Source organism: Parasteatoda tepidariorum, chromosome 7, assembly GCF_982258835.1.
Source record: "Parasteatoda tepidariorum strain Cologne lab strain chromosome 7, Ptep-v5.0, whole genome shotgun sequence".
Classification (NCBI taxonomy): Eukaryota; Metazoa; Arthropoda; class Arachnida; order Araneae; family Theridiidae; genus Parasteatoda; species Parasteatoda tepidariorum.
In genome coordinates, this window is record NC_141761.1 from 12,918,757 (window position 1) to 12,935,052 (window position 16,296).

General features: G+C 29.3%; 1 protein-coding gene across 6 annotated transcripts in view; it reads right to left on the minus strand.

Annotated features, from left to right (window-relative positions):
* Positions 1-16,296, minus strand: part of LOC107447300 (disintegrin and metalloproteinase domain-containing protein 11) — a 204,670-nt gene that overhangs the window by 78,069 nt on the left and 110,305 nt on the right. For all 6 annotated transcript variants that reach the window (XR_015435316.1, XR_015435317.1, XM_087167335.1 and 3 more), the window contains exons 5-11: positions 12,879-12,948; positions 8,937-9,019; positions 5,269-5,332; positions 4,479-4,539; positions 3,135-3,199; positions 2,178-2,237; positions 667-738 (exon numbers count right to left, since the gene is read on the minus strand). Coding sequence is in view for 4 of the 6 variants with exons in the window: in XM_087167335.1 (XP_087023461.1) it covers positions 667-738; positions 2,178-2,237; positions 3,135-3,199; positions 4,479-4,539; positions 5,269-5,332; positions 8,937-9,019; positions 12,879-12,948 (475 nt within the window). In the remaining 2 variants the exon portion in view is untranslated. The remainder of the gene's footprint in view (positions 1-666; positions 739-2,177; positions 2,238-3,134; positions 3,200-4,478; positions 4,540-5,268; positions 5,333-8,936; positions 9,020-12,878; positions 12,949-16,296) is intronic.

The window sequence follows — 16,296 nt, forward strand, 5'->3', positions numbered from 1 at the left end:
CAAAATATTTTGTAAGGAGCCCGAAAATTTCGGTGGGCCTCAATTTGTCTTGATTGGTCCCTGGCTAACATACCTGTGTAGTTTAAAGCAAACTACTGTTAGTTATGGTTATTTGTGCACCTCATGCATGAACTAAATTTCTTCATTCTTCGGACACAAATCTAAATAATTCATCTAATAAATCATCATTCCTTATTTCCGAATTCATCAAAATCTACCAAATTTTTCTGCTCTCAAAACCAGTTTTTCGTAGAGCAAAGCATCTAGAGTCGTATGTAACAGCCTTGCAGAGATAGTCCATTGTAAATGTACGTTTTGGTTTTGTGGTCATATTCCACTTTTAACATTCGAATTTTTGCAGAATCTCTTACTTTTTCTCATGTAAGTTATATATTTTTTCATGGGTGCATGCACATTTCACCAGAACCGACGAATGCGCACTAGAAGTGTGTATGCGCGATTAATTAAAACCTTAACTACGGAAGCTTACTTAAATTTGCGAAATCTTCCTATTATAGTAAGCCTATTATATTCTCCCTATTATAGTATCCCCCAACATAGTAACGTATATTTTATTTAACATAAAAAAAAATCTAAAAATAAACTTCGTAAGCGCATTAGTAACTTGGAGCAACTTTTACTTTTGATAGTACGAAATATACTTACTAAATCTACGATGTTAATTATTTGAATAGCATCGCTAACAACTTCAGCTCTTGAAGAGTTCCTGCTTTCGAACTAAAACAGTTTAATAAAACAAAAATATAGAAGGACTGAAAAAGTTATAAAAATTATATAAATTAAAAAGATTTTTTTTACACGAATATCTAAATTTTTAATAGTGGATAAAATAAACTATATCAAATGAAACTATTTCATTTCTTGATAATTTTATAAATGACACTTGTTACACTTCATTTTGAACTTCTTTTAACTGAATTTCTCCTAAAACACAAATATTGTCATAAGAAAAGAGTAGAAATGTAAATCTTTTAAATTAAAAAAGGAAAAAAAAATTAATTGAAGACTAAAATATGGTATTAATGGCTTTTCTACCTTTCTGCAATATGGGGGCCATTTGTAGCGAACAAAAAAGAATATTTAGTCTTTTGTTTCCTGTTATTCTGGTTCACTTGTCGTATCAGCAACGACAGTCCGTACTTATTAATTGACACATATTGGGTGTCCGTATTTATAAAATAACACATATTGGGTGTCCGTACTTATTAACAACACCCAAGATGTGTTAATTACATTTTTTTTTAAAACAAAAGTCTCACAGGGCGTCTTTTTTTCATCTGCTGATAAATATAAGAAGAAAAAAAACTTTTAAAAAAATCATAATTTAAAATATTTAGTTATTATATTTTGAACTATTTTAAAATGCACATCAGTTACTTTATTACGATTTAAAAATACTTATCAATTCTCAGTCTTCAATTACAAAATAATTCTTTTATTCGTATTTTTCTTTATTTTGTATTTTTCTTTTATTGACTTACAATACAGTTCAATTCATTTTTTAAATATCTCGAAATGCTCACCAATGGTTTTTAAAGACTTGAATTACTGACCAAAATATATTTAAATTAAAAATTTATTTGAATTATTAAACTAAATTGATTAAATAACTGTCGCACAACAAAAGCTTTGAAATCTATTTAAGCAAGTTTTTGTTTAAAAAAAGTTATACAATGTTTGCTTTTTAAAATCGTTTTATATTTTATAAACATATGCTTGTCAAAAGGGTACAAATAGTATGAAAAATTAAAAAAAAATAAGCCTATATAATAAAATAAATATTAATATTTTTTAAAAATAAATAAATTTAAAAAAAAATGGTGGTTTTTCTGCAGTAGCTTCTTTCTTTTTGAGAGTTTCATAGTAATTCTACCTGAACGCGGTACAAATTGTCCTTATTAATATTTGCTTTTTCTCCTTTCTCAGAAACGGTACTAGTACTTCAAATAACGACATATTTGATCAAAATTATTTGGTCTAAATTAATGAGAAAAGTGTCTTGAAATGGTACAGTTAAAAAATTTATTTAACATTACATTAAAATAACAAATTCTATGTAATTTAATCTTGCTAATACTATTTTAATACTAATTTAACTAATACTAAATACAATACTAATAATACTGGTATTAGCAGGTTGATTAGCAATTACTTACCATCTCCTTATCTATAACCAATGCCAATTCTATAAATTTATAGACTTGACGAACGTCCCTCTGAAAAAGCGAGTTTAATACTTTTATTATTTACGATAATACACAAATAAGCTATTAATAAAATTTTTCTATAGAATAAAAAACTATCAACTTTAATATTAATAAAGATATATAAAGTAAGCGAAATACAAATAAATATATGTAGAGTAAGTATCAATATTTTTTAATGTAACTTATAGTTCGAAACATAGAACAGCTCTTTTCAAAATAACTCCCCAAAATAAATATCCATGTCTTTTTTTCAGGGTGCGTAGCCAAATCTTTAAAAAAAAAACATTTTAAGTACTTTCTAAGCACTCAAAAATATTTTTAATCCCTACATACATTACAAAATGCAAAATAATTTTCAAAGAATTGACATGATCATGATAAAATAACCAATTTTTGACAAAGAACACTTTTTCTTGAATATATTAGCCATTATAAAAGGATTAAGAGGTTATTCGGTTCGATATCAGAGGGTGGAAAATGAAGCCTGAATTTGAGAATATCTAGCAAAATGCAGCAGAGTTGCATATAAGAGTGCAATAATCTCACCGAACACAGCTCAGTATATGCACATGTGAACCCGCAAGTATTGCATGAAACATGTAAAATGATGGGCGCTTTCATTCGCTATGGACCAACGGGACGCCGAAATGAATTGTGAAAGCGTTGGTAGTGAAGGAACAGTGTGAAAAGTACACTTTTGAATAATACGTGGCGAAAATCGACATAGTGAAGAAAAAAATCTCATTTTCGAAAAGGCACTTTTAAGCACTTAAGCACTTTTTAAAAACACCCAATGAAAAAAGCATCTTTAAGGGCTTTTAAAATCTAAAATCTAAAATAAGCACCCTTAAGAACTTTTTAAAAACTTTATAACTGTTAATTTGTCATAATGTTTAGTAAACTTACTTTAATTCTTGTGGGTGGTCTGATTCTGAACTGCTTGAATCCCCATTCGTGCATACCAGTGTTTCCTAAATACAAGAAAAACATTCTGTTAACATTCCCTAAATACAAGAAAGATATTCTCTTAACATTCTCTAAATACAAGAAACATTCTCTTAACATTCCCTAAATACAAGAAAGATATTCTCTTAACATTCCCTAAATACAAGAAATACAATCCGCAGTTAAAGTAAAGAATTATTATAATGTAAAGGCTGAAAAAAATAATGTTGTATAAACGTAATGAAAATAACGTAGTTTTAAAATTCGATACTTTATTTATTTACGTCTCACCTAGAGCTGCACTGTGACCCCCCCCCCCCCTGCTTTCGTAGCCCCACGACCTGCGAGCGAAGACGTGCACTTTACGGTAGAACAGTTTAACGAAGATTGATACCTCACACAAGGAAGATTCTCTGTTTCTTTTTTTGGTAGCTTTTGTGCTAACGGAGTTTGGAGAAGGAAAACTACATCTGAACTTGACGGGATATTCAGAGAACATCCTGAAGTATCATAAGTCCCAAAATATAAAACGAGCCAGAATGATGAGCGAATGACGAATAAAATTTTTTCTGGCGAAACCAATAGGAATTAGAAGAAGAGGGAGACCCAGATGGAGGTGGGAGGACTGCCTCTAAAGTGACTTTGTCTGAATTAACCCCGGAGATTGAATGGCTGTGGAGCGCAGAAAGAAGGACTAGTCTCGTCTTCTTGAGAAGGCCAGGGTTTATCTAGGACTGTTGAGTTATAGAAGATGATGATGAACTCGAAACAAACAAACATAAGGCTTTCTTTGGAAATTTTCATAATCAAATATTAAAATCAGAATAAAAAGATATGAGAATTTGCGGTTGTTTTTAAAATGCATTTTTTTTCAAAGAAAGGAAATTATCATCCTTAATATATTTGGGCATATTTCCGAAAATATATACGGCCATTGTGGACCACCCTGGATAAAAATACCTTAACATTTACAAAGAATCTATAAATACTGCAATAAATAAAATAAAATAATGTTAATAAGCATCGGTATTGAGGAATACTACCCGCAATATTTACTGCTATTAAAATTTAAAAAAAAGATATCAGGAAAAATAAATCTGTTTGTTACATTTGCATTAATGCATTTTTTTCAAAGAAAAAAAAATTATCTTTAATATATTTGGGAAAATATTCAAAAATATATGCAGCCATTTTAGGCCAAAATAAATAAAATATATCTTAATATTTACAAAGAAGTACTATAAATACTACAATAAATAAACGAAATTAAAAAAAAAATAGATATCGATATAGAGGAATACTAACCACAAGTATGCTTTCCCTTGTTTTCGGGAAAGAATCGAAAAAGCACGTGAGGATGCTTGCGCTGGAAAATAAAATATTGAAAAATTATTTTAACTGCTTAAAAAAAAAAAGAAAAAAGAAATAGTACTCACAAATCAGAAGCTTTGTTCCGAACTGTTATTTTTAAGTTCTTTTATCCAAAGAAAATAAAACTAAATCAATAATTTGCAAGCCAGTCACTTTTAAATCTTTCAAGACTTTTAATTTATCTTGTCGGAAAAAATTATTCAATTTAAAATTGGAAAAATACATTAAACATTTTTAAAAAATGTAGATTAGGTTACCTTTAAAAAATTACTAATTTGGTGAAATGTTATTCATCAAGTTGAAAGTATAAAATCCTTTTATTTTCCCGAGCATAAAATGTTAAGAAATGGTCAAACTCGAAGCCTGTTATTCATTAAAAGGCCTTATTTCATGCGGCAGACAATTTTAAAACACATGCGTTTCAAATATTATAAAAAAATATTCTAAAGCATAAGTTAAAGTTTTAAAAAAATAATTGAAAGAAAAATAATAAAATGACAAAAATATCTGCTAGAATTAAATTTGTCTGATGCATTTGTAAATGGATAAAATATATCAACAGCTACTTTTAAATTGAAAAAAGAAACGTCTTAAAGATTTGTTAAAGTTTTAAAAAAACTGTACAAAGTATTCGTTAACGTTTGAATAAATATCTAAATCACTTAATAAATTTTTTAGAAGATACAAATTTTTTGTTGAAGAGAAACTAAATTTGATTACTCACAGACATATCACCACCATAGAATGGATGGATAACAAATGTCTCATTTCCCACATGAATTACTCCACTAAAAGAAAAAAGAAATATAAGTTCATAAAAAATAATGCAATATATTGTGGCGAACGGCACCTATCGTAAGAACGCTGAAACCGTCCTGGCGCGACAACTGGTAGACGGTACGCTGAAACCGTCTACCAGTTGTCGCGCTCTTTCATCAGCTAGGCACGAGTTTGCTGTGTATCAAAACATTATCCTTCTTTTTCCTGCGCTTTTACAAATCTGTTATATTTAATAATAAAAGTTAAGTTTGTTATGTGAATTCGTGATTATTGCTAAGTTAATTCCCCTTCTGATCTAAACAAACTACATGAACTTATTATACTGAAAGAAAATGTTAAGTAACATTTTAAAAAAACTTTCGTATTTTAATGGCAACGTTATAATGGAGCGGATGTGTAATACTTAATTTAAAAATAAGACGTGCTTTTTATTTTTATTTTGTAACCGTCGTTGAACAGCCGACCCAATTTTGGGGTTACGACTACTAATGTTCAATTCCGTAGCCTTGTCATTTTGAACCTAATCTAGAAAACATGGGAACTTTTGGATCAAGTATTGAGAGAAATTTGCTTTCGCTGAGGACTTTATGATGGAACTAACCAGCATTTGCGTTACACGGAGAGGAAGACCACGAGAACGCCCCACGTTTACAATGACGGCAAAGGGACTCTAACCCATGATCCGTCTACCACTGAGGATATTTCACGTCAGCACTGTGGTCGGTGCAAGCCAGATGCAGAATCCGTATTGACCAGCCGTTGCCGGGAAACTCCAGGATCAGTATTCCCAGAGGTATTGATTTGCTATGGGAACATGGAGGATTTTGCGACTCAACGGATTTCATTGAACCCAATATTGGGTTTACGACTACCAATGTTTCATTCCATAGCCTTGTAATTTTGAACCCAATCTAGAAGACATGGGATCTTGGATCAAGTATTAGGAGAAATTTGCCTTTGCGGAGGACTTTTGATGGAACTAACCACCATTTGCGTCACACGGAGAGAAAGATCACGAGAACCTCCCACAGTTAGCCTGACGGCAAGAGAACTCTAACCCATGATCCGTCTATTACTGAGGAATATTTCACGTCAGCACTGTAGTTGGTGCAAGCCGGATGCGGAATTCGTATCGACCAACCATCGCTGGGATTCGAACCCGGTTCACCTCATTGGAAAACGAACGCTCTATCGCCTGAGCCATCACTGCTCAATGAGACACGGTTAATTTTTTTTTTTGGTCATAAAACAGACAAGGCATCTTAAGTGAGGGGATCTTTCCGAATCTGTCGTTCTAACTAAAATCGCCAATTTGCCAAATGGATTTTAAACTTGCAAACGTTTTTTTTTTAAATGTAAGTAGATGTGGGGTGGGTACGAGTTATACCTTTCAAGTTGATCCATTTCTGTGATGTTTATTTTTAGTGAGAATTAGTAGTTCATATAGGGAAATCTCCCCTTGAATGGCATGGTTAGTAATCAAAATCTTATAACAGGAAGTACAAAAAACAATTCTAGCAGAAAATCCATGTGACAGGGCAATTTTTTTAAAAAGTTCCAAATTTAAGTTAAATTTTCCCTGCCAGATGGCACTTAGGACAGTAAAATCAATAAATCAAGGAACAATAATTGAAAATCATATAATGGGATTTCGGCTCAATGTAATGTGCCAAACATAGAAGATATTGTAATGTCTCAATCGAAAAGTGAAGAACTACTTAGTGAGAAACGCGAGAGTGAAAGCAGTAAAACCAGTTCGATTGCCAAAATAAACAAAAACAAGTGAAAAATTTAAACACCTCCTAGTTTAATAAGGCAATGAGAAAACTGACTTAGAAATTTTTTTCATTCAACTTCAGCCATTCCCATTTCTTCCCTTAAATAATATTTTTTTTCAAGGTTTCTTATAATATATGTATATTGATTACAGATCAGCTTTTAGAATTAAAAAAATTATTTTAATTGAATAAAATTAAAAAGACGTACTGTTTATGTTTGAGAAAAAAACAACGACATTTAAACTAAACAATGTATCATGGTTATAGTACTTGTATATATTAGTGTATATAGTTTTTGCTATAAGGTTATCTGATCAAATGTTATAACTACAGTTAACTTTGACTGAGCCTTAATGTAATATGTATTAGAACAAGAAAGCTTTCAATATAAGAAGAAACTTTTATTTAAAAAAATATTTTTTCGAAGGGATGTTATAGAGTTTAGTACCGTAAACCGAGGCGAGTCTACCCATTTTTTCAGTTTGTCAGCTTTCAAGTGGTCAAACTTTTTTAAATATTAAAGAAAAAAGGCTTTTAATAGGTGTTTCGGAATCGCTATTTATCCCTCTTTAAAGCTGCGAAATCGATTTTAGAAAATAATAACAGTTACGCTGTTACTGTATATTTTTATAGAACTGCTGACAAATCTCTCGTATGGGGCGAGTCTACCCATTCTACTAAAATGAATGTTAACATTGTAAATAATCAAATTTTACTATTAAATTGTTATTCTAGTTACTATATAGGGTATTTATGAAGTAAAATTCATAACTTTATTATATATTCCATTTTTTTATTCACAAAATAACACAAATTGAGTATTTGATCGATTATCACATTTTGATCACAGTTTTGTTTTTATAATCATTAACATTATAAAATAACATTTTTTTCTGATTATTGTTGATAAAAATAAATTAAAATTGATATAAATTTACAATTAAATAATTAATAAATAATAATAATTAAAGATTATTAACAAAATCGAAATTCAAACATTGGGAATCATGAGAAATCATTTTCCCATTCTTTTGGGAGGTAATAATAATTTATAAATAATAATTTATTTAACTTGCATTAAAAAAAAAGTTAATTTTGTAATACAAAAATTGAAAAAATAGGTAAAATAGACATATTTTATATTTACATTTATATTTAACCTATAAATTTTCTTATTAATGATAAATTTATCAATGAAGAATTAAAATAATATACTCAAATTCATTTAAAATGACTTAATTTTAATATAAACAAAGTTCTAAATTATATTATTATGCTTTATTAAAACTAAATACGAGTGGGTAGACTCGCCCCGCGAATTCTGGCTTTTTGTTTGGAACAGCAAAACTTACATTCTTTTTGTTTTTTTCATATAAAATTAATGTAATCTTAGTCTTAGATAAGTTTATCACTTAACCAAAGTGAAAATAGTAATAATAATAATATACTTACGGAGCACCAACTAAAAGTTTGCTGATTTTCAATACAAATCTCTCAAAAGACGTTTGAACAGGTCGGTTAAAAAGACACCAAATAAATAAAAACGGATCAAACTACCACAGCGCCATCTTCCTTAGAGTCTGAACTAAGTCCTCCATCGGTAAAATTTTTTTTATTTGCAATTCAAAATAGTGAAAATTAAATAAAACTAAAATGGGTAGACTCGCCCCTGGATGGGTAAACTCGCCCCGGTTTACGGTAATTTAAAGTTCAATAAAATATAAAGATTTGCAATTAATGACGAAGATTAAATTATGGAGTTGAAAGATGAAGTTGATGACACTAAGCACAAATGACATAACGCAATAAATGTAACCTGATTATAACGTTTTACCTGATTCCGTTGCATGTTCGTAGCGCTGCTATTCCACCAGGATATTCCTTTATTGTTCCATGGTAATAACACTGTTCAATTTCCTATTTAATAAATAAATAGTAAGTTGTTATTTTATTTTTTCCCTGCATGACGGTTAAATAGTCACCAGAAACATAACCAAACTTAACACTTCTTACTACACATAAAAATCTAATGATGATGTCATAGTTTTCAATTGTTTTCCGTGCATTTTTATTGGCCAGAAAATCACATGGTACGTTCCATTTTTACCACATTAATTTTCATATCGGTTTGGTTGTCATCAGCATAAAATTTATATAAGGCATAAAGGTATTGTTTAGCCCGGCCCACCTCCTTAGCTGTGTGGATTTTGAAAAGGAGGATTTTTTGCGCGACGTGGGGATGAGAAACAACAACAGGTATTGTTTTCTTTTAAATATTTTGGTATTCCTAATTTACAGGCTTTGGAGAAAGTAGTATTAGGCAATGCCAACTTTTATCTATTAAAAGGTACCTCAAGATTGATTAGAGTAAGCTAATCAAATTGATTAGCTTACTCTAATCAATCAATAATATACTGATCAATCAATAATATACAATATCAATAATATACTGACTCAATAATATACTGATTAATTGATGTTTAATACTCGTAGTGGCAGTTAAGCCACAAAGTATTTGTCTGTACTGTTATTATTGCGTTTTGAATTTTGTTTGTTTTTTAAATTAAGGGTTTATGAAGATTGTTTTTATTATTATTGCTCTAAGAATAACGCAATTCTACGTTGCATTTTAAGATAAAGTTATTTAAATCGGTTTTTCCTTAACCGCTTTACAATTCTCTGGTGCAAATTACATTAATATACTATTATAAGTTATGGTTAAATGAACTTAACTTTCAGCTTCATGCTCAAAGTGATGAATGCAGAAATTGTATTTTAAATATCCGTTCGTTTATTAAGCTAAAATATTAAATTACAGCTCACCAAATTTATTATACTTTTAAATGTTATTTCAAATAATGATTACTTAAAAAAAATGATTTATGTTTACTAATAGATCTTAATAGAATTATAAGGGAGAGAAATATTTGGAAGTGGAGTTACAAGTGTTCCTTTTAGCACGTATATTTTTAGTCGAATAGTTTCGACTGTTTCATGCCAAGAAACAGCAATTATCGGGGTTGGTGAACGTCACCGAACAGGGGTTTACCTCCCTAGTAACAGAAATAACAGTAACTCACGTGATATCTTTTCCATTTTATGTGAAAAATTAACTAGTCAATGAATTGTTCTGATTCATTAGTAAAATCAAGTGAAAATTGTTCACGGCCACTTTACTAAGCATAAACAACACATTTATAAGTATAGATGATGTTGTTGGAAAGTAAGAGCGTGAACACGAACTTTAGTAGCCATTTTGAAAGCTAATCTATAGATCTAAAGGTATTCATAGTTTTTTTTTCCGTTCACGCGGAAAATATTTTCAATAGGTAAAATAACATTTAACCCAGAGCTACGAAAGAAAAATAAAATATGCCATCAAACAATTCTTTTTTTTTTAAAAAATTAAAGTTATTTTATTGCACTTTCCACTCAACAAAAACACATATTGGAAAGTAGTATTTAATACTTAATTTAACTTTCTTATTTCAAAACATTTCGAAATTTTTTTAAACACAATAATAACCAAAACAGAATGTTTTGTTAATTAACTAATCTTAAACTTAGATAAAAACATTTGTCTTCAGTTTGCAAAAAAGTTCCAACTCTTTTTCTTTTTACAAAAAGAAACCGCCGTCTTTAATTACGGGAAATTAAAAACTTTTGGTATTTTTTAAGTACAAAAAAGTTTTTTTTTAAGAGAAAATTGTTGCTTACAAAATAGAAAAAATAAAATAAATTTTTTTCACCCGCATTTTATTTTGGTGTGAGAGCAACAAAAATCAAAGGAGGGATTTTAAACTAAGCGCTTCATTCCTCTGTAGTATTTAAAATGCTCTTTGAAGAACAAATAAATGTACGTAAAGCATTTTTATAACATAGAAATGCATGTAAAAATTCATTTTAAAACATTATTGGCGTTTATAATGGGAAAGAATTCGCAACGAGAATAGAATGTCGTAGAAATTTGTCGAGTTTATTTTCTTCAAAAAGTTATAAATAATTTCTCAGATTTCAGTGAAACGCCACACTATGCAAAATGAAAAATCCTTTGAAATCTAATTTTAGTATATTGGTGGTTGTTGACTTCTGCCGGTGAATGTTGACAATTGCATGGTCGCTTTGTAAACGTCCGAAATATATACTAGGTCCAGTTAAGTGCCACTGCCAGGTATACATTTGTCCGGTATGCCCTACATTGATGTTTTTAAAGTTCATTGCCACTCTCCGGTATACATTTGCTCGGTATGCTCTACATCAGGGGTTGCCAAACTTTTTTGATCATCAACCCCTATATAATTTCTTCGAAATCTCCATCGACCCCCATAAAAGAAATTTTCTGTTTATTAAAATAAAACTCTATTAGATACTGTGTTTGTACATTTATATTACGATTTTGAACATTTATTAAAGTAATAGTACATAGCGTAACAATAGTTTTATGAAAAATATATTATTGTTGAAATATAAATACCTTCATATTTATGAAATAATAAGTAATTATAAGTAAGTAGAAATAATAAGTAAAGTAACTACGGATTTATTGCTTCTTAATCAATGACATGGGTGTTCCTGATGTTTTTTTTCAGCAAGGTTCGTTATATTGGGTTCAAAATTGGTCAATTTTAATCTTAAATCCCCTCGAAACTCCACATTTAATTTATTTCTGTTCTTAGTTAAGATTGAATTTACGTGACTGAAACCGGCTTCAACCATATAGGAACTTGGAAATGCTATCAGAAATGGCTGAGCTATTTCGTAAAGTCTTACATATGTTTGCATTATATTTATATTTGTTCAAAATTTGCTTATTGTTAAATTTTTAAAAAGCGTCTTTGCTTCAAATCCCCATAATAATTCAGTAAGCTCATCGTGCAGGTTGATGTCCACGTTTTCAATTTGAGCTGAAAATGGCACAATGATCCAATCAGGGATGTCAATGTTTTCCAAATCAACAAAACGCAGTTTAAAATCGTCGCTCAATTTTTGAAGATTACCTGCATATATTTCCAAGTCTACTTCTTTTATTTCCAATTGTCACATATCTGAAAAATACTGATGATCCTTCGACCAATCGACCCTTCCGGTTCGGATCGACCCCCATTCGACCCCCTGGCTCAGATCGACCCCCGCTTGTGTTAAATAGACCCCTGGGGGTCTATATAGACCACTTTGGCGACCTCTGCTCTACATCAATGTTTTTAGGGTTCAGTGCCACTGCCTGGTATACATTTGCCCGGTATGTCCTACATCAATGTTTTGTAAGCTCAATTGCCCAGTATGCATTTAACCGGTACCCCAATCATAGGTGTTTCTCCTAATCTATCCTATCCAGATATTAAAATACCGAATAAATATAATGATATTAACGAATCAAATCGGATGTAACAGATATTTCGGACATTCACCAAAGCGACTAATGTGATTGTTGACATTCACCAGTGAAAATCGACATTCTCTTGATTTCCGTCATTCACGATAGCAGATAAACTTTCTAGCGACGAGACGTCACATCATTTGCGCACTCGTGCTTGCGCGGTTATGCAAACAACTCATATTAGTTTTTTTTAAATTTTAAAACTGAAAAAACTAGCCATTTTTTACCTTTTATTTTACTGAATATATGTTTCAAAATCATTATTTTTTTTACGTAATCGGGAAATACATAATAGGGAAAGGGAATACATACTTGTGTTTTACATAATAGGGATTATAGGGAAAGTGAAATAAAAATGATTCAATTCATTTTCTGAGTGACAGACATAACTGTACTTACCTGTGTAGAAATTTGCTGAGCTCCTTCTGGTAGAAAATGTTTCTGTATCAAATTTGGAGCCAGCAAGTGACTGAAAATACAATTTTTATTTGCAACAGTTTCATAAAGATACGCACACAAAAAAGTACTCTATTGCTTTATCTTTATTTGCTCAGTACTTATTTTCCTATAAACGATAATATATTAAAGAAAAATATGCCAACAAAAGGAAGTAATTTCTAAATAAAAGAAAAAAAAATCCCAAAATAAGAAATAAAAAGACCAATTGTGCCTTAATTGCTCTGTAATTCGTTTTCAAAAAGGATAAAATAAAATTTTACTTCAGATTTATTCATGGCACAATGGGAAATAATTCCTCTAGGGTAATTCATCTTTATAGCATTTAAAACGTTATAAGAAATTAGGTAATATCTAAAATTTATTTGCATATATTTAGTTGTATATACTTATTTAAAAATAGGTATAATTATTTTGAACAACGAGAAATAAAATATTTTTTTAGTTTATTTTTTAGCATGTGCAAACAGCAAAATAATTTTTTTAATAATTTTAATATTTCTATTTCTAAAAGAATGAATTTACGAAACATCATTTAGGATTTGATATTAAAATATATTTGTGAGTATGCTTCCAGAAAATTAATTTTTATAAATTGTTCAAAATATCATCTAGGAAAAAAAATAAAAAAATTAAATAATAAAAAATAAGGAAAGAAAGAAAATTTTTTTTAAGTGGACGAAAAAATTTCACCTAAATTATATTTTCATAATATTATAAATTTATTACTCTATGTTTTGTTTGTTATAGATAGGAGTTAAAAGATATTATTCGTTCATATTTAGTCCATTTAAGAACATTGTCTTTTTTAAATTTATATTTTATTGCTTTCTTCTTTTTAGTTTCGCAGTTTATTTACCTCAGAAAGTTGTCATATTTTGATTGGCGATAGAAGGAATTTTCGCCAATCGAAACTTGAACGTTGTTTAGAAACATTTGAAACTCGTATCAAGGAAGAGATTTTTGGATGAAATTTTAGTTAAGCTGGTCAAGAAAACGAGTGACCACCTTAACCAGTGCTCCATTGTTACATTCAAACCAAAGAATTTTGTGTGAAGAGGATGAACACTAAATTCACACAAGTTTCAGACCAGGATCAATAATACTGTTTTAAAAAAATATGAATTAAATGCAAAAAAAAAGAAAAAAAGAAGAAAAACGCAATAACAATTTAAAGAAATATAATCAAAGGAAGTTTTGACTAAACTTTGCATAATTCTACTACTCAGTCTATTTAATAATATAACACGTGAGTCAATTTCTGCACTACCAATTTTTACTCTCTATCGATTTCTAATTTAATTTTATCGTATTTTATTGTATTATTACATTTCAAAAAAATGTAATAATACATAAATTAAATAATAATATATTTTTAATTTTTTTTTCAATTCCTACTATTAGTTCTCTCTCTATATATATCTTATTCAAATTTTCAATCTTTAATAAAATACTTTTTATTCATCCACTCAAATTCAAATACATATTTTTTACACTTTTACTGGATGACACTTAATGTTAATACAGTTCTTTCAAGTATAAACTCATTCAATAAATTTAGTTAATTAATTTTAGTTTCATATGTTAGAAAGAAAAAAAATTTAAATACTTAAAAAAAGTAACTAAAATAAATATTTCCTCTGTTGACCCTAAGTAGGAATTGACTTTATATATATATATATATTAATTGTTTTCTTACTTTAAAAGCTTCATACTTACAATTCTGAAGAAAAAGTAAAAATTTTTTAAGACTTATTTATGCTTCTTATAGGTAATATGCTCACGAAAATTTATTTTTCTTTTATCTATTGTAAACAATTTACAAAAAACAAGTAAAAGCTTAGATTTCTTTTTCAAATTTAAAAGCTATAATCAAACTCAAATGGTAAAATCTTTTTGTTCAGTTTTTGAAAGAAGGAAAAAACAACACTGTTGTAAATATAAGAGTTGTTTGCTACAAAAGTATCTCTCTGTACATTATGTTTCAAATTAGAACAACGATCACTTAAGATAAAGGATTTCTTTCATTTAATAAAAAAAAATGGCGTCATTGAATCAATATAAGTTGTTCTACAACTAGTCCTACAATGTTGATTTATTTTACGGATATTAGTCAAACAACTCTATAAAACTTTTGGAACATTTTTTTAAAAAACAAATAAAACGATTTCTGGTAGATTCCATCGGTAAATCGATTTTTGTGTCTCGATTCTTTTTCATGGAATTTTTATCGCTTCGGAAACCTTCTTTTTCGTGAAGGAAATAAGAATTTTCTATAGAAGGGGAGATATGAAGTAATGCCTTTATTTTGGCCGAATCGACCGGTCACTTCCACGATTGAATGAATGAGAACTATTGAAGGGAGGAAGATTGAAAGTGTGGGGAGAGATATCACCTCAGAAATTGATCACCTTTTTTTTTTCTTTTCCCTCTCACTGCTTAAATAATAAAATAATGCGGTATTAAATGTCGCGCAACTTACAGTTCCTGGCCAAATTATTCGACGCACTAAAAGATTCCATGTACAATCTTAATTATCAGGTGATACTATTACAGCTGTATTGTTTTTACGAGACTAAAACCAGTTTGCACTTGTTTACGTTCGTGTATCCATTGGATAAATTAGACGATATATAATATAAATTCGACAGTTGGATAAATTAAACGATATATTATATACATGTAGAATATTCATTATGTCTGTAATTATATTAGCATACAGTACCGCTCAAAAGTATCAGTACACCTAGAAACTTATAAAAAAATGGCAAAATTCAAAGTGTCATAACTTCTTTAAAAATGATCAAAAATGCTTCTGCTTTAGCTCATTTTGAAGCTTAAAATCTCTACTTTTATGTACTCTAATTGTTTTTAATTAATATATTTTGCAACTATGTACAATTACACTCGAAACAGTCATAGAAAATTGTATTAATTTTTTGTGAAGTTTGACGCGATGTACGGGCACAAAGGGGTTAGATATTCTTAATTTTTATTATACCATTGAAAAATTTGGACTTTTAGCTTTCATTTAAAGAAAGAAAATTTCAAAAAAACATGTTTTTTGATGAAGTTATTGTGAAATAAAAAAAAAGTTTTTTTTTCAGAATTTAATGATTTTTCAGCAATTATAATGAATTCCGCACAGGAACTATTTAGGTTTGTCCTCCTACCTTCGGTCTTCGATCCATTAACCAGCATAAATCATATGTGGAAAGTCCTTCAAGAGCAGTGGCGAAAAATAGACAAGATAACATTAAAAAAGCTGTTTGATCGGATGCCTCGAGTGTGTGCTGCAGTTATAAAAGCGCGGGGAGGATATTTTGAAGAAAGCAAAATATGATGTAAAATATTTTTTCAT